Source organism: Aquila chrysaetos, chromosome 19 (assembly GCF_900496995.4).
Source record: "Aquila chrysaetos chrysaetos chromosome 19, bAquChr1.4, whole genome shotgun sequence".
NCBI classification, from domain to species: Eukaryota; Metazoa; Chordata; class Aves; order Accipitriformes; family Accipitridae; genus Aquila; species Aquila chrysaetos.
This window is the reverse complement of record NC_044022.1, coordinates 25,950,193-25,968,174: the sequence shown is the minus strand read 5'-3', so window position 1 is coordinate 25,968,174 and position 17,982 is coordinate 25,950,193. Positions and strand designations below refer to the sequence as shown.

The window sequence follows — 17,982 nt, the reverse complement described above, 5'->3', positions numbered from 1 at the left end:
GAAAAGGTTTCCCATGGTGAAGGATCACACTGGGTAGTAACAGGGAAGAGCAGGAGGGGTTAAACCACCCTTAGCCAAGTGTCTCAGAGATTAAAATTCCAGCTAAAGAGGAAGGAAAATAACTCTCAAACCGCTGTTATGACCATTAACCCATCTCTGCCGTTATCTTTGCTTTAAAACATGAGCTGTAATAATACAAGATCTGGGGCGGGGGGAAGCACATAAATAGTGGTGGTGGCCCCCAACACGAGCGAGCTCCTTGGAGCCTGTACCCATCACGCCTCCAAGCGGCTGAACCCTCCGGGTGAGGATTTGTTCCTGTATTTTATGAATAATAATTACCCAGTCCAGCTTTTTTGCAGTTTCAGGATCTAATTATCATGAAGTGTTAGTTAAGGGGTTTGTTTTAATGATGGATGTTTCAGAGTATCAGGGTTTTTTTCTCCCAGCCTCCGGCATCTCGCTGAATATGGTCCTTCCTGGAGAGACACCCCCGCTTTGCCATCCCCTCCCTCCTCTCCTGCATCCCGGCGGCAGATACGTCCCCGTGGGGGATTTGGGATGATGCGATCCCTGGCCGGAGGGCATGAAATCACATCTTACTTTCTTAGAGGGAGAAAAAACACATTTGGGGGGTTTATTTTCAATAGGAAAACCCAACCAGCCGACAACAGCAATAAGAGCCGCTGGATACCCGTTAATCCAGGGGTTTTGTTTTGGTTTTTTTCAATTGTCAGTATTTTCAGGCCCTCCATCTATCATCCCTGAAACACGGCGACCCTCTGCCCATCTTCCCTTCGCTTTCCCGCGGGTGCCGAGCTGGCTCCTGAGCCCGTCGGGCTGCCAGCAGGATCAGGCTCCAGATATTTTGTCTGCCGTGTGCTAGCATTCCCATAGGGAAAAAGGAAAATAAAGCCTGTTAAGGAGCTTGGGCGGGAGAAGAGCTTGGAAAAGGCATTTTTCTGGCGTGTTGCACCATGGCGCTCACAGATTCACCAGTAATCGGGTAAAATAACCTCTTACAGGGATGTTTGCAAAGAAGGAATAGCAAAATATGTGGTTTAGTGGCAGCAATTCCCAGTTAGAAACACTCAATTTTGCTGTTTGTAGGGAAAAAATCCTGATGCAACGCAGCCACCTGCAGCATCACTGCATATTCCTGCAAGGGATGGAACTGGGTGAGCTGGGTTTTTTTCCCCAGGCGAAGCAGGTTCAGGATCAGGGCGCTGGGTGGGGAGAGATTTGTAGGGTCGGCAGCCATTGGGAAGCACAGCAAGGAAGGGAAAATGAGACAGCGGGGTGCAGGATCGCACCCAAACCCTCCCACTCCCATAGCACGGAGCAAACCCATGCCGTGCTCCTACCCCTCTTTCTATGTAATTAATTTTTTTTAATTCATTTTGACCACCAGGCCAGCTCATTTTTAAATATTATTGGACCTCTTAAGCAAAAACAGATTTAAAAAAAAACAAACCAAAAAAACCATGAAAAATAATTAAAACCAAGAGTAACCATGTCTTCCAAGTCTAAGTCTCAAAGGTGTGTAGGGAACATGGCCTTGAACTGATGCCCTGGAAAGCCCCACAGCCTCGGTTTGTCCATCTGATGTGTAAATTTGGGGTTGTTTTTTTTTCCTGTTTGTTTTCTGTTCTGGTTTTGGTTCTGAAGATCAGGTCGTGATCTCCCTGACAGATTTCAGCCAAGAGTTTGTAACTGTACGATATTTACTGTAAGATGTAGAACATTCAATAACTATTAAAATGTTTCCAAAAAAAAAAAAAAAATAAATAAAAGAGCCCGAGAGGGTTTGGTGGTTGGTTTTTTGGCGCGGTGATGTGGTGGGGAAGTGAATGGGACCAGCCATAAACCCATTTCTAGGTTGGTGGTGGAGCTTGATGGTCTCCAACCCAACCTTGGGTGGGTTGTCCCAACATGGCCAAGCCAATGTGATCCTATAGGAACAGCTCCTATGGAAAAGTGGAGTGCGTGATCTTCACGATGAGCAGAGCATCACTACCACGTCCTCCTGGGCTGATTGAGACTTTGGCTAGAGGAGATGTAGATGCAGGAAACCAGCTTTGGCCAGAGCAACCATGCATGCCCCAGTTGGGTTGTTTGTAGGGTGGGAGCTGTCCCACGATCCAGACACTGTCATTAGCTTGTGGTGTTAAGTGCTAGCACCTGGTGATGGAGGGAAATCAAGAGCCCACGATTTTCCTGGAGAGGCTTCAGTTCAACAGCCCCAGAAGGTGACTGAGAAATGGCATCCTGACCGCGCGATGTCCTCCATTGCACGGTGCCTCCAACGGAGCCGTGCTCCGGCGTCACGGCTCCTGGAGATGCTCTCCATCAGGCCACCACGCCATGGCCACCACCATCGGCGTCACGGCTCCTGGAGATGCTCTCCATCAGGCCACCATGCTGTGGCCACCACCGGACCTCGGGGACAGGGAATCCTTCTCACCAGCCGGGCAAGATGTTGGATCTGCCGTGCTGCCGGTGGACACCTTGGTGGCAGGAGCAGAAGCCAAGCTGCCACCTCCAGCACTTCGTGGCTCCAAGCGGGACTGGCTTTCATGCGGTGCCCAACGTCCTCCATCCCCGCCGTGGGGGTCTTTGTGGGTGTCACCGTCCCCCCGAGGCAGCCCCCAGGGCAGGTGCTAGCTGTGGAGGACAAGGGATGGACCACGTCTCCGGGTGAGGCTGGATCGGGTCCTTTACACCACCCAAGGTGGCAGGAGCCACTCGGTGTCACTCCCTGGGCCAACGTCCACGGTGGCCGTCACCACCCAAGGGTACCCCACGTTGGAGAGGACAACTCCTCCTGCTAAGGGCAGCCACCCAGGTTGTCCCCACACCCCCAGCAGCTGGTCCAGGACCCCCCCCCCATAAGGATGCTGAGACCCTGCAGGATTTGGCCACGGGCTTAGCAGGGTCAAGGTGCCCCCCAGACGGTTGGGGTGACAGGAGCTGGAAGGGACACGGTGTCCGGGATGGCCCCTGAGGGTGCTGGGGGGGGAGACACACACGCTGCAGTGAACGTTAATCATCACTGTCACGAGCTGGGTGGGCTCAGCTGGGCAGAGGCGAAGGCAGGGCCGGCAGCTGCCGAGGCTCCGGCCCCCCGGTGTGGGGTGACCTCGCGTCCCCGTGGGCTGGCTGCATGCGTGTGCAGGCGTGTGCGTACGTGCCCGTGCACACGGGTGTGCATGCAGAGGTGGGTTTGCACGCGCGTTTATGCGCGCCTCTGTCCACGTGTGTGTGCAGGTGCAGCGGGGGGGGGTGGGCGCACACTCGCAGAGCTCCATGTGCAAGTGTGGGTGCGTTTGCACGCATGTGCGACTGCATGCGTGCACGCAAGTACATATGTGCATGTGAACACATGTATGCACACAGAGGCGGGTTTGCATGTGCACGTGCACATGTTCAGCCGTGCGTATGTTTGTATCTGCAGCAGTGTGTGAACAGGTCGCACGTCTCTGTGTGTGTATGCACACTTACAGAGCTCCACGTGCATGCCTGCATACGTGTAGGACTGCATACACGTATGTGCATGTACATATCTGTACGCATGTATGCATGCAGAGGTGGGTTTGCGTGTGCATTTATGCACATGTTCATCCATGCATTAGGTGTGTGGCAGTGTGTGAACATGTGCGTGTCTCTGCGTGTGTGCGTATGTGGATGCATACTTACGGAGCTCCATGTGCAAGCGTGGGTGTGTTTGCATGCGTGTGTGACCGCATACGTGTGTGTGCGTGCACGTGGGTGCATGTGTTTGTGTATCTGTACAGAGGTGGGTTTGCACATGCGTTTACGTACATGTCCCTCCGTGCATCCGTTTGTGTGCGTGTGCAGCACGGCGTGAACAAGCGCACGTGTGCACGTCTGTGTGTGTGCACGTGTATACACGCTTGCAGAGCCCCAGGTGCGTGTTTGCGTGCATGTGCATACGTGCACACGTGTATATGTGCGTGCAGAGGTGCGCGTGCATGTGCAGCGATGCGCACACGCCTACACGCGTGCGTGCTCACGTTAACACGCGTGCACATGGACATCTCCGTGCGCAGGCGCTCGTGCCCGCCAGCGTGACCAGGTGCAGCAGCGCCTGATGCAGGGGCGGCGGGGGGGGGGGGATGCGCGTGTGCGGGGGCACGTGCGCCCGTGCAGCTGCCCGTGAGTCACCCAGCAGCCCCCCGGCCGTGTCACCCCGTGCCAGGCCCCGCCGCGAACCCGCAGCGCCCCGCGGCGTGTGACACCCCCTCCGTCCTGCCTCGGTGTCCCCTCCGTCCCAGTCTAGGCATGCCTATAGGGGGGCGTGTATAGGTGCGTGCACATATGTAAGCGCACGTACACATACACGTAGCCTTTTGTGCCTATATGGGTGTACGCCTATACACGTAAGTGTATGCAAATGTGTTGTATAGGGGTGTATGGGCATTTGCATATGTGTTTTTAGCGTGCTATAGGGGTGTACATAGGTGTAGCTGTCTGCGAGTGTGCAGATACATAGGGGACGAGGGTATATTAAAGCGCTGGCTGCTGCAGAACACCCCCTTGCACCAGCACCCACCCCTGCACCCTCATCAGCACCCACTCCACAACCCCCTATAGCACCTTAAATGGGGGGGGAAGGGGAGGGACTCACCAAACCCCTTCAGGCTCAATTTTTAAAGTATTTTTTCAAGCCTCCCAGCTGCTGGAAGAGGCCTGGGGGTGATAGGCTGCTCTGTCCTCACAAATCACCAGATGCCCTCATTAGGCTTCAGAGTTAACGTTCTATTCCCCAGCCTCCTGAAGCCCCCATTTTCCGCCAGGAAGGACCCCCCCCTAGGGGCTCCCCACCACCCTCCCTCCGCACCCCTTCACCTCGGGGGGGCCGTCGATGCTTTTCAACCACGGGGGCCGCATCCCGCTACCGGCAGGGAGGGGACCGCGGGGGGGTTCACCCCCTGCCTCGCTCCTCATCTCGGGGATCCGGGACACTCGAAACCTGTTGGGGGGGGGGTATCACATCAGCCTGTCCCCACCCTGGCTGGGGCGGGGGGGGGAGGACACACACGCTGCAGGGGGGGGGGGTCCCCGCTTACCTGCCGATGGAGAGGATGGTGACCTCACTGGGACGACCCCCGGGTTTGGGGACCTTGGTGGCACCGAGCGATGGCAACACCTCGGGCCACTTCTTCTGGCTGCAGCGGGCGCACGGGGCCGGACCCTGCACCGTGTGGAGGTGCTGCTGGTGCCGGCAGGCGAGGGGAAACTGAGGCAGGAGGTACAGCCTGGGAAGAAAGGGGGGGGGAGATACCGTCAGCAGGGGGTTGGTCCCACCATGAGGGGGTCCTCGGTGCACCTGGGAGGTGGGGGGGGGGGGGAGGGTCTTACTTATTTGGGGGGGTGCAGCCCGGTGGTGGCATCGGCTGTTGGCCGTGATGCTCCTTCAGCAGCTCCTCCAGCGCCGCAGCGTTTTCTATGGGTGGGGGGAGATCATGGGGGGGGGGGGGTCACAGGTGTCCGGCCCGTGTCACACTCCTCCCCCCCCAGGGACCCCCCCCGACCTTTCTTCTCGGTGATCAACCGCACCAGCACCCCGATGGTGTCCTCGTTGGCATCCTCCAGCTGGTAGATGGAGCTGGGACCTGGAAGCAGAAGTTTTGGGGACTCCGTGATGGGGGATAAACACCCCCCCCCCCCCCCCGCCCACCAAGGATGAGCAGGATGCCCTGGGACGATGAAGACCAGAAGCCACGGGGATGGGCTGAGCGAGGGGAGACGGACACGGGATCGCCGAAAGGTGTCCGCGGCACAACCGGAGCTCACCGGTGCCGCCGGGCTGGGGGTCCTTGCCGGCGGTGCAGTGGTAACCCTTCTTCTTCAGCAGGTTGCAGACCAGGATGCCCAACAACCCCATGGCGCAGAAGACGGGGACGATGGTCAGCACGGCCGCCTGCGCCGCCGCCGCCTCCTCCTCCTCCTCCTCTTCCTCACCCATCAGGGTCACCCACGTCCTGTTGGTCCCCGACGGCCGGCCCAGCGTTTCGGGGCTGCGGGCTCGCCGCCGGCCTGGGGAGGGGAAGCACCGGATCAGCCTCAGAGAAGGGTTTTGTTGGGATTAAATCCCGTTTTCCCAGGAGCCCCGCTGCAGGGTTGGCGCCCGGGGAAGCAGAAGCCACTCGTGTCACGAGCGGAGACGTTCTCAGCTGCCACAATCCCGGCAGGACGTCACGTCTCGTCTCGAGGGGGACGCATCCTGCGGCGTATCCCCGGGGCGAACGCCGGCACGGGCTTTTTCGGCACCCACGGAACCGGGGTGACGCCTCCAGCCCGAGCACCCACCTGGGCACCCCGGGGTGCTGCGGGGAGCATCGGCGCAGGGCAGACACCGGCCCCGGGGCTCCCTCTCCCCTTCAGGGCTGTAAAACCTGCGGGGTGGGAGGGGAGGGTCAGGATACGGCCCACGAGCGGCTTCGGGGCTGGGGGTTTGCGGCATTTTTCTCCCCCCGCCTCCAAGGGCTGGGCTCACCCCGGCAGGCAGGCTCCGCAGCGGCTGTCGGTCATCGCCGTTCCCGGTGCCACCAGGATCCTGTTCCCGGCTCGGCAGCGGGTGTGAGCGGAGCAGGATATGTCCCCCGGTGAGAAGGTGCCGGGGGGACAAGCTCGACACGTCCCCACCGGACCCTGCGCCGAGCTGCACGTCTGCACGGAGGGAAAAGGGAGGTGAGCGATGGCCGCATCCTGTGCCTTCCCTCCGGGGTGGATGTGCCACGGGTGGGCACGGCTTACCCCGGCGGGCTCCTCTCCGGGTGGGCATCCCGGCGTCCCGTGCTCACGGGGTCCGCAGCTCCCGGCCCCCACGCCGGGTCCGCTCAGCACCTGCGGAAAGAGCGGTGCTCAGCGCCGGCTGCTCCGGCTTTCCCGCTGCTCCGGCTCTCCCGCTGCTCCGAGGCCTGCGCCGGCAGCGATGCGGCTCCGGTGCAGGGGATACGGCAGAGTTGAACCCATCACAAGCGATGTGATGGATGCAAAACTCTCACATGGACCATGGCAGACGCAAACACGTCACAAGCGACGCGATGGATGCAAGCTCATTGCATGCACAGTGGCGGATGCCGACGTGTCACAAGCGATGCGACGGGTGCAATCCTATTGCACGCTCTACGGCCAGTGCAAACCCATCACCAGTGACGCGATGGATGCAAACCCATCGCATGATGGATGCAAACCCATCGCATGTGCCATGACAGATACAAACCCATCATCAGTGACATGATGGGTGCAAACCCGCTGCAGGCACCACAGCAGATGCAAACCCATCACAAGTAACGTGATGGATGCAAACCCGTCCCATGCACCGCGGCGTATACAAACCCATCAACGATGATGTGATGGATCCAAATGCATTGCATGCACCGTGGCGGATACCGACCTGTCACGAGGGATGCGACAGATGCAATCCCATCGCGTGCACCGCGGCCGATGCAAACCCATCACCAGCGACACGATGGTGGCAAACTCACCACGGGCGATGCAAACCCACCGATGGGTACCTGCACGGCCCATCCCAGGAGCATCTCCCAGACGTGGGACAACACGGTGGCCCCAGAGGGAGCGGTGGGGGAGAAGCCGCATTCCCTATCAGCCCCTGCCCTGGAAGAAGCTTTGGCAAAGGATAGAAAAGGAGGAGGAAGAATTTTTCAGGAAAAAATTCCCCCTGGACCCAAATTAAGCATCACCCCAGGGCTGAGCTGCTGCAGGTTTGTGAGAGAAACATTTTGGGGTGCCCTATTGTGGCTGTGGCGTGTTGATGCCGGGATGGGTTTGAGCATCGGAGGAGCCGAAAGTAGAGATGCAGAGGGATGGGATGGGATGGGTGAGGCCGTACTCACCCCCAGGACGGTGACGAGCCACCAGCGCATCCCGCTCCTCTTCATCGCTGGGGGAGACCTGCCCAAGGGGGAGCACCGGGGTCACCATCTGGGAAAAATCCTGACAGAGAAGCAATTTGGGGGGCCTTATTCCCCCCACGGGGATGCTCCAAGGAACCTGGCCTAAACAAGTCCTACACCATCCCCCAAAAAGTTTTGTTAGTGGTTTTGTGGGATGACCAGCATCACCCCCTTCCCTCGCAGATCCCAACTCCATCCCGAACCGGAGAGGGACCAACCCTGTAGCGCAGTCAGGACCAACGGTGCAAGGAGCAGGGGAAGGAGCAGATGATGCTAAACACCATTAAATAAAGGTTCTTCCTGCTCAGGAGGAAATCCTTATGCATCTGCCACAAGGAAATGAAGTAATTAAAAGAAAAAAAAAATTAAAATCAAGTGAAACAAAAGGTGTTTCCCACAGGCTCATCCCCCCTCTCCGGGCTCAGCAATTAGTTGTTAAAATTAAAATAAACGCTGACAGCACAGAGGAAGGGAGGAAAAAATAAATAATAACCCAAACCCGGATCCAGCCTCCGCCACCCGCATGGAAATTCCCCCGGTCATCACGGTCCCACGAGAGCCACGCCAGAGCTTCGTTACAGCCTTTGCCTGACGAGTTTCTCCTAATTAGTGGCCAGCACCAACAGTCTGAGATGCAGCTAATTAAACTCAGGAGGGGAGATGCTGGGGGCTGAGTGGGGCAGAGCCGGGTAATTGTAGGATGTGGGTTGGGGCATGACCCAAAATGAGCATCCTCTGTGCTCCAGTTCTTCCCAGTAGCTCCCAGTAAGGGAGCACCCCATCGGGGTGCCAGCATAAAGCCAACCAGCCCTTCTGCCCTTCTGAGGGGCTGCACCCCCAAACCAAGACCCCTCAAGCCCCATCTTCACTAGCACCATCCATCCGTGCCAAGCTGGGACCCCATGATTTTTGGGGGGGCTAAGCCAGCTGCCACCATCACCCCGGCCAGCCTGAGCCCCACCACGTGCCACCTCCCCGCCAAGCATCGTCCCAGGGCGATGGCATCCCACAGGGACACATCCCGAATCCCCCTGGGACTCGGGATGTGCCCCTCAATCGTGTAGGAAGGGTGAAACCGGTACAAGTCCTCCATCCTGTAAGCCAGCGCTAATAAAACTCAAGTTTAAGCCTAACGTGAAGCATTTTAATCCTTCGGGGTGATGGTATTTAAGCTTTTAATAGCAGCACCTTAAGGACACCCCGAGATGTTTGGGGTGCTGCTCTGCTGGGGAAGGAGCCGCGATGGCCTTGGAAGGGGATGGGCAGGTCCCACCGTGGCCGGGGGACCACGAGCCGTGGCCGAGCGATGCCACGGGCCGGCAGAGCCCACGCATCCCAGGTTGCCGGAGCATCCCGGCTCATCATCTCAAGATAAATAGATTTAAACCCCACCAGGAACAGGGCTGGCCTCAGGTAAAGCAGATCTAAGGCCAAGCTTAATCCAAGGATTAAGGACATCTCTTAGATGACCAAGACCCCACCGCGGGGATGTAGGAGGTACAAGGACCCGGGGGGGGACCAGCTCCTGGTTATCACCGGAGCTTTGCCCAGTCATGGGCACCCCAGGACTGAGCGCCCGTTTTTGGGGGCAGCTCAGGGACCCCCCAGGTGGGGATGGGGGATGCAGGCATAAACCTACAGCTGGCGACGGGGGGATGCCCGGCTGCCCTGGCGCAGTGGAGAGAAGCCCTGAAGCTCCCTGGGCGAAACTTAAAAATAACATAATTTGCCCCCCAAGAACTAGAGGAAACCAAAAAATAACCCCACCAGTGCCAGACCCGGCTGCTTTTTGGGGACATCCCGACCTCCACCAGCCCCATACCCCACTTGGCCAGTGCATCGATGCAAACACACCGAGGAAGGCAACTTGGATTTGGTAACCCCCCCCAAATCCCACTGGATCACACAAGCCTTTTATTCCCAGCCCTTCCTCAATATAGCCTGTAACCCAAGGCTGCCCACTGGGATTCCAGCGAGGGCTTCCCCTCCTTATGGGGGAACAGGGTTTCGGCTGATGGCTCCTGCAGATAAATGGGGAAAAAAAAGGAGCAACTGTTTGGAAACACTTTGGGGAATGGCTCTCAGAGGCAGCTTGGGACAAGGGGGGGATTGTCCGGCAGACGGAGCAAAACTCAGCGTTATCGCATTCCCCCCGGGGCCCCATCAGAGCTGCGGGAACAACCAAACCATGGCAAAAATCCGATGTTAAAGTCAAATGATCCCAGAGGCATCGCCGTCAGGCAAAGAGCCCAGGCAGCGGCACGCTCCAGCCCCATTTTGGGGTACAGCCCCTCACCGCAGCATCCCGGCTGACGCAGGTATTTGGTTGGGAGCCCTGGGATTTTCCAGCTCCGGAAAAAAAAACCAACCTCAAAACAACAAAACAAAACACCAAACCCGACACAGCTCCTATCTCTTTTTCCAGGCAGCTGCTGCTCAGTTTTTCTTAACCTACTTTTTCCCCCTCTCCACCCTTTATTTTAACCTACATTCGCTCTGCAGCAGCCAGAGCCAGCACCGGGCTCTCCAACCACTGCACCCCACTTCAGAGTGGTGCTCCCCCCACACCCTGCTTAGGGATAAGGTCAAGGCAATACCCCCCCCCTTTTTTATTGCAAACAGGGGGATCCAGCACCCCAAAAAGCACCAACCCCCCCACTCCCTTGCACAGCCCAAACCCAGACACCCCCCCCCAAGGAGGGAATAACCCTTTAAGGAAAAGTAACCCGAGCCCGCCCCCCCCAGCTCGGGAAGGGGGTAACCCGGCCGGGGGGGGGTCCCCTTACCTGCCCCCCCCCCCGCCGCGGGGCCGCCCCGCTGCTCCTTCTTCCTCCTTATGAATGAAGCCGCCGGCGCGCTACTCCCGTACGCCCCGCCCCCTTTCCCTGACGTCACACGGCGGCGCTCCACCCCCGCCCCGCCCCGCCTCCCCGCGTCATCGCTGCGCCCTCGCTCGGCGGCTGGCCCCGCCCCCGGCCCCGCCCCCCCACACGGACAGCGCCACCTGCCGGGCGCGGCGGGAACTGCGGGCGGCTCGGAGGGGGGGATCGGGGGGGGAATTTGGGGGTGCTGGGCTTTATCCCAACCGCGGAGGGTTTTTTTTGGGGGGAAAGGGAAAAATAAGATGGCTGTGGTTTTTTTTTACCTACCGAGGAAAGGTTTTTTTTAAAAAAAAAAGGATTTTTTTTGCCTGGGGAGGGGACACACACACAGATGCTCCGCGGGGGCACCCATGGGTGCTGCACCCCGCTTTCCTACCTGCCCTATAGCGAACCCCATCTTGGCCTCACCCCCTCCCCAGGGGACAGTTTTCCTACACTGGGGACACCCCCGTTGCGGTCAGGCCTGGTGCTCCCTCCTTGCCCCCCCCCCGCCCCAGTACACCCCGGGGGCTGCTTTTGGGGTGACGTGGTCCCCAGGACAATGTCCCCCATTCCGGCTGTTTGTCCATGCATCATCCCTGGGTTGAGGGTTTCTTCCTCCCACCAGAGTCTTCATCACAGCCGGCATCATCGGGTGATGTCCCCAGCGATGGCCGATGGGTGGTGGGTGTCCATGTCCCCCCCCCAGCTGCACCCATCCTCACCCCATCCCTGTCCCCCCCCCCCCCCCCGAGGCGAAGGACGAGACCACGCTGGCTTCGTTCTGACACGGGTGACCTTTAATGACAAAGAGCCCCCAAAGGGACTGAAATTCCCATCCCCTCCCTTCCCCAAATATCCTCATCATCCCAATTATAACATCGCCCCCCCCCCCCCCGCCCCTTCCCAGGATGGACAGACGGACGTGGGACGGCAACATCCTCGTCACTCACCGTGGGGGTTGTCACCTCTCCCATGGGGACAACCGGGTGCCCAGGTCTGCGAGCACTGGCCTCGCCTGGACCCTGGGGTGAAAGCAGGAAAATGGGGGGGGAAAAAAGGGAAAATGGGGGAGGTTGGTCCAGGAAAAACTCATTTTTAGGGTCCCGACCACCGTCACCCCAATTTAGGGGCAGGGGGGACATCCCTGGTGTCAGGCTGGGGAATATGAAGAAGATGCTTGTTCTCATCCAGAAGACGCTTTGAACGTTGGTGGTGGCTTCATCCCACTCCCCAGGCTGTGAAACCCCACGGGAATCACAGAGATGGGTGGGGGACACCCCAATTTCCCACCCCCATCAGCTCCCCCCTCCACCAGTATCCCCCAGCTCCATCAGTGGGGTCCAGCTCTGCCTCGGGGCGATGAACCGGGAAGGTTTTAATCCCACAGCGACGTGATGATGTGCCTGACCCCCCCCCCCCCCCACCCCCCCCCCCAAATAAATAAGGATGTTTATATATATATAATATATATATATTTAAAACAAACGAACAAACAAACAGAGCTATCTGGGTGCTGGCGATGGAGCGAGCGGGTTAGCGGGAGGCCCGGGGCGGGGGGGACACCGCGGGCGTATTGTCCCTGGGGTGGTCCCGCGGTGTGGCCGGGGGTCCCGGGGGAAGGGGGGGTGACAGCGCCGTGACCCCCCCCCTCCACCCCAAAGCAGGCACACACAAAAACCGGAGAGCGAGGCAGGTTCCTGGCTGTACGGCATCCTCCGGCCGGTCCCCAGGGATGCTCGTTAACGCCTTCCTCCTTCGTTAGCGCCTTCCCAAGCGAACGCATCCCCCCTCCCCGTCTTCTCCACGCCCCGAAAGCGGTGTGTGTGTTGTGTCCCCCCCCCCAGTCCGGTGCGATGGCCGGGGGGACGGTGGAGGGACCGGGGCTCATCCCCCCCAACCCCGAGCACACAGAGAGCAGCCGGGTTGGAGATGAGAGGCGCTGGGGCGGGGGGTGACGGGGAGGGGGGGGGTGTCAGGACCCCCCCCTCTGCATATAGGGGGGCCAGCACCCCCCTTTCCTCGCCGGGATGGCCCCGGGGGGGGGGCCACGGCCGTTCACGCTCTCCAGAGAAGGAGGTGGTTGGTGCTGTCGTCCCGGCCCACCGTCTCGCTGCTGCTGGTCAAGCGGAAATCCTCGTAGCCGTCCCCCCCGCTGATCACCAGCATCTTGGGTTTGGAGAGGGTGAGGGCGGGGGCGCGGGGCCGCGACGGGTCTCGCTTCTCTGCCTCGCTCGCCTTCTCGGCCCCTGCCAAGTGCAGAACCCCAGCGCGCTGTCAGATCACCCCCCCCCCCCGGCTCCCCTGTTCCTCAGCAGCATCCCAGCAGCAGCATCCCAGTGTCCTCCCACCAGCATCATCCCACCAGCATCATTCCAGCATCATCCCACCAGCATCATCCCACCAGCATCATCCCACCAGCATCATCCCACCAGCATCACCCCACCAGCATCATTCCAGCATCATCCCACCAGCATCATCCCAGCATCATCCCACCAGCATCATCCCAGCATCATCCCACCAGCATCATCCCACCAGCATCATTCCACCAGCATCATTCCAGCATCATCCCACCAGCATCATCCCAGCATCATCCCACCAGCATCTCTCCACCAGCATCATCCCAGCATCATCCCAGCACCAGCAGCATCTCACCAGCATCCTCCCACCAGCATCCTCCCAACATCACCACCACTTTCCCAGGTGCCACATCTTGACCCCCCCAAACCCCCCTCCCATCCCCAAATAGCCCCTCCCACCCCGATTAGCTCCTCCCACCCACATTAGCCCCTCCCACCCCCAAATTACTATCTCCTCCCCTCCCAAATCACCTCCTCCCCATCCCACCCCAACTTTGGGGCCCGTTCGGGTGAGACTCAGCACATGGCTTTCCGTTGGCTTTTCCCCCTGGGAATTAAGGTCTCCCAGGGAAATTTGGGGTCACTCAGGCAATCCCCCAAGCCTTGGAGGAGAGGGTAGCACCGAATTTCCCCCCACCTTAATTTTAACATGGCAAGGATGGAGCAGGGACTCCGGTGACCGCATTTCAAGGCTATTCCCAGTTATCTGCCAGCGGGACGGCATTCCCGGCCCCATAAAAAACCATCCACTCCTCCTGGAACGGGTCAGGATCGTGTGTGTGTCCTCCCACAATCATCCCACCTACCCGTCTCCCTCGGCAATGGGAAGAGGACGTCGAAACCGTCGGGCAGCTCGATGGCGGTGAGGAAGCGGACGTGGCCGGTGTGACCCTGGGAGAGCCCCACCAACGCCGGCGCCGCCTTGGCCGAGACGGCGAGGGTCAGCACCACGCCGGCGCTGGTCCCGATCCACAGCAAGTCCTTGCACGCCAGGAGAGCCGTGATCCGCAGGCAGGCTGCCTTGTGCTGCCGGATAATGGCATCCGAGCCTGTCGAGCATCCCGGCCGTCAGCATTTTACCCTGACCGGCACGGGGTTGTGAACCCCGCCGATGCCACCGGTCTCCATTCCCGGGGCTGTCTGTGGCACGTGGGACACGGGGAAGGGACCCCACAACCCCCCTGGCTGGTATAAGGCACCCCAGGGTGCCATCAGATTGGGCTGCCTGGTTATGGGATTATGCAGATACCCAGAGGCTGCCCTATTTCTGCACAGGATTATGAAGATGCCCAGGGGCTGCCCTGTTTCCGCGTGGGATTAAGCATACGCCCAGAGGTGCCCTATTTCCATGTGGGATTATGCAGCCACCCAGGGGCTGCCCTATTCCTGCGTGGGATTATGAAGCCATCCATGGGATTCCCTATTACCCTGTGGGATTACGCTGATGCCCAGGGGTTGCCTTGTTTCTGCATGGGATTATAGACGTGCCCAGGGGTGCCTTATTCCTGCGTGGGATTACGAAGCCACCCGGGGGATGCCCCAGCACCCTGAGGGATTATGCTGATGCCCAGGTGCTGCCCAATTTCTGTGTGGGATTATGCAGCCACTTGGGATTCCCCGTTTTTCCATGGGATTATCCATCTGCCCTATTACCCTGTGGGATTATGCAGCTGCCTAACACTGAGGATGAACCCCATGAGTGTGACAAGTCCGGTTTCCTTCCCCGAAGCTGGCCGGGATGCAGGAGATATTAAATTTCCCAGCGCTGGATGCTGCAGGACATCTCATTTTCAAGGTGGACGATGGGCACGGGTACCCACTGGAGACAGCGATGGGCACCCACCGGTGACCTGCCACCGGTGGGACTTACCGGCGAGCATCTTGTGTACCGGGGGGGTGATATCTGCTTCGGCCAACTGCTCGTAGCTGGTGGCGTGGTAAAGCCGGACCTGGGCGCTGCTCTGCAGCGCGACCCACACGCCGGTCCCCGCGCTCACCATGCAGGTGACGCTGCGCCCGCTGTCCTGTCCCACCTGGAGCGTGTGCTGCGGGTGACAGAGACGTAGAGATGCCACCAGTGATGCCACCGATGCCCATCGCCGTCCCCCCCCCCCCCCCGACCTCCCGCCATCGCCCGCGGTACCTCTTGCGCCAACGTGGTGGTGTTGAGGACGATGACTCGGTTTTGGCAGCCGCACCAGAGCTTCCCTGCCACTGCCACCATCTTGGTGATGGGGCTCCCCGGCGAGCCCAGGGACAGGGACTTGGAGTTTTGGGGGTCCCAGAAGCGGCCTGTGACGGTGGTGGGAGTGGGGGGGGGTCGTTAAAGCATCCTCCAAAAAAACCCGGCCGATGGGATGCGGTGGCTGGAGATGCCCGTCTTCAGGTCCTCCGTTAGAGGGGAGATGAGCCGATGTCCCCAAGGGATGCCAGCGGCAGGCAGGGACCAGGAGGAGGATGCACACCTTCACCTGGCTCCGATTTTGGGGTCTCCAGCATCCCTCGAGGGATGTCCCTTCCACTCCCGTGGAGGCAGGGTAGCCACCAGCATCCCTCCCTTGGGGGGCTGCCCAAACCACCCACCCAACAGCCACCACTTTGGGGCTGCATTTAACCCCGCCAGTGCCTTCTGATGTCCCCGATCCGGCCTCACCTGCCTCCCGCTGGTAGACAACAAGCTCCCCGTTGGCCAGCGACACGAAAACCTGGTTATCCAGGTACCTGTGGGGAGAAAAACCCTTTGACAACCGGCTGCAGAGCCCTGCTCAGCCACCCCAAACCACCCTGCTACGGACATCACAATGCCGAAAATCCCCCTTCCCCACTTACAAGATGCACATGACGGCAGCGGCGTGTTGCATCTTCATGCTGTTCTTCCTGTTACGGATGTTGTCTGAGGACTGGTACACATGGATGCTGTGGGAGAAGAGCAAAGCTTGAGGCTCGCCTGGGATGGGGGTCCACCCCACGTATGTGTCCCCCCATCCCGGGGACGTACCAGCCATCCTCGGTGCCCAACCACATGGAGCTCTGATGGGCTTCAGGGTCAAGGCTGAGGAGGTCCTCGAGGCTGCCCCGGGTGAAGGAGCCGCGGCTGGAGCGGCGCAGGGCTCGCCCGTCAGTGGGGCTCTCGCCGTGCCGGTTTTGGCTGTAGGTGCCGGTGATGGGCATGAAGCCGGGTTCTTGCTCTTCCTCTGAGCTCGTCGTCTCTGCCGTTGCCTCCTTGCAGCTCGAGATCTCTTCATCTGCGGAGGAGGAGGAGGAGGAGGAAGGAATGGGTCAGACCAGGACAACCTGACACCCACCAAAGCGATGGGGAAGAGACCATGGGTCCCCTTGCGATGCCAAGCCCGGGGGAGGATATAGGGATGCTGAGCCCCCAAACCCACCAGGTTTCACCCAAAGCCGCCAGCCCCATCCCAGCACCACGGTGTTGGGCTGATGCCCCCCAACATCTCTTTTCCCAGGACTTCCTTGCCTCAAAAGCCTCCACCTGCAGATTTCCCCAAGGAATGCAAGGCAAAGCAGCCAAAACAACGGAGCTGCACGTCATTTGGGGGCAAAAAAGTGTTTTTTTTCCTAAGCAGGGGCAGGGGAGGACTCACTGCCGAAGCTGGAGGAGATGGTGGAGTGGCTGGCTTGGCTCTGCAGCGTCCCCGAGGGACTGGGCGAGGACTCGTCATCCGTGTCATCGCTATCAAAGGGCACCAGCTCCCTGTTGCCGCCGTCGACGGGCTCCGAGAGCTCCAGCGACGAACCCGAGATGGAGATGTGCAGGCACGGCTGCGGCCCCGCGTCCTCCGGCTGCGCCGGCATCGGCTCCGAGGAGGGGCTGCCCACCGGCTCGGCACGCTCCCTGCCGCGACGAGGGGAGGGGGGAAAGAAGCAGCTCCAGCATCGCCCCGTGCCCGCCGGCTTCGCGGTGCCGGTGGGAATGTCCTACCTATACGCCCGCTTGAGACCGGGCACGGAGGCGATGCAGAGGATCCTGGCAGAGCAGACGGCGATGCACGCCTCCACCGTGGGCTCCTTACGGATGCTGAGCAAACAAACCTGCCCCACGTAACCATCGCTGTTGCAAACCCAAACCTCGTGGGAGCTTTCCGGGCTGCCGTGGCTGGGAGAAGCACAAGAAAACTGCAAGGGAGCAAAAGACGGGAAGAGTTGGGTCATTCGGGAATGTCGCAGGAGCTCTCGGCATCCGGCGGTAAGCCCACCGGGACGGAGAGGACCGCAGCTGCTGTGGGATGCTTGAACCCAGCCTCCAAGTACCTGCATCCCGCTCCGTGTTTTCATGATGGGGATGGCCTTGAGGAACTCCGGGTCCAGGCAGTTTTTGCTGGAAGCTGGGAAAATCAAATTGGAAGATGAAGTGATGGAGGAAAGGGGTCTACCAAAGCGGGGTTGTGATGCTGAGCCCGCCACCCGCATCCAGCTCCCCGGTCCCTGGTGTTACCCAGCTTTTTCTTGGCATCCTCGAAGGCTTGCTCAAAGCCGAGCCGGGCGTCGGGGTTGGGGAACTCAAAGATGAAGGACTCGGTGCCGTCGGCTTTGGTAGTGCTGAGCTCTACCTTGTTGGGGGGGAAGGCCATGCTGAAGGACAGGGATTGCTTCTCCGCCAGCTCCCGGTGGATGGCGGCCATCAGGTCCTTGATCACGTCATCCAGGCTCTGGGGACGGGGACAACGCTTCAGCTCTCGGGGACAGGTCACCACCAGCCATGGGCGTGACGATGCTCCCATCCATCTCCAAGCATCCTTCAGAGGCTGCCCCAACCCCATCGTGGCTTTGGGGCTGGTGGCATCTGGGCCCTTAGAG

At 59.7% G+C, this 17,982-nt stretch overlaps 2 protein-coding genes across 7 annotated transcripts in view; both read right to left on the bottom strand.

Annotated features, from left to right (window-relative positions):
• Nucleotides 1-1,420: 1,420 nt before the first annotated feature.
• Nucleotides 1,421-10,785, bottom strand: RELT (RELT TNF receptor). Of its 6 annotated transcripts, none has more exons than XM_030042361.2 (12): nt 9,855-9,962; nt 8,443-8,545; nt 7,884-7,941; nt 6,781-6,870; nt 6,521-6,693; nt 6,334-6,419; nt 5,818-6,060; nt 5,556-5,636; nt 5,383-5,467; nt 5,091-5,279; nt 4,870-4,993; nt 1,421-2,664 (listed from the first exon to the last, which is right to left on the bottom strand). In XM_030042361.2, exons 2-12 carry the CDS (start codon nt 8,484-8,486, stop codon nt 2,626-2,628), a joined length of 1,212 nt encoding a protein of 403 aa, XP_029898221.1. In that variant the 5' UTR covers nt 8,487-8,545; nt 9,855-9,962; the 3' UTR covers nt 1,421-2,625. The 6 variants fall into 6 exon arrangements, with proteins under 6 accessions (XP_029898221.1, XP_029898222.1, XP_029898223.1 ...); XM_030042362.2 differs by having other exon boundaries at nt 8,443-8,531; nt 9,855-9,960; XM_030042363.2 differs by lacking the exons at nt 8,443-8,545; nt 9,855-9,962 and adding an exon at nt 10,730-10,785.
• A 1,477-nt stretch (nt 10,786-12,262) lies between these two features.
• ARHGEF17 (Rho guanine nucleotide exchange factor 17) overlaps nt 12,263-17,982 on the bottom strand; it is a 35,026-nt gene continuing 29,306 nt past the window's right edge. Inside the window, 11 exon segments of the mRNA XM_030042881.1 lie at nt 12,263-13,053; nt 13,971-14,213; nt 15,035-15,209; nt 15,308-15,456; nt 15,818-15,885; nt 15,994-16,080; nt 16,163-16,409; nt 16,770-17,020; nt 17,108-17,301; nt 17,437-17,510; nt 17,621-17,834. Coding sequence (XP_029898741.1) covers nt 12,863-13,053; nt 13,971-14,213; nt 15,035-15,209; nt 15,308-15,456; nt 15,818-15,885; nt 15,994-16,080; nt 16,163-16,409; nt 16,770-17,020; nt 17,108-17,301; nt 17,437-17,510; nt 17,621-17,834 — 1,893 coding nt within the window. The 3' untranslated portion in view covers nt 12,263-12,862.

What these genes read in the sequence shown, in the direction of transcription:
- RELT (XM_030042361.2), bottom strand. Translation starts at nt 8,486, where the DNA reads ATGACCGGGGGAATTTCCATGCGGGTGGCGGAGGCTGGATCCGG. An exon ending in CCGGAGAGGAGCCCGCCGGG is followed by an intron (nt 6,694 to 6,780) that starts GTAAGCCGTGCC and finishes CCCTCCGTGCAG; the next exon opens with ACGTGCAGCTCGGCGCAGGG. An exon ending in ACCATCCTCTCCATCGGCAG is followed by an intron (nt 4,994 to 5,090) that starts GTAAGCGGGGAC and finishes CCCCCCCAACAG; the next exon opens with GTTTCGAGTGTCCCGGATCC.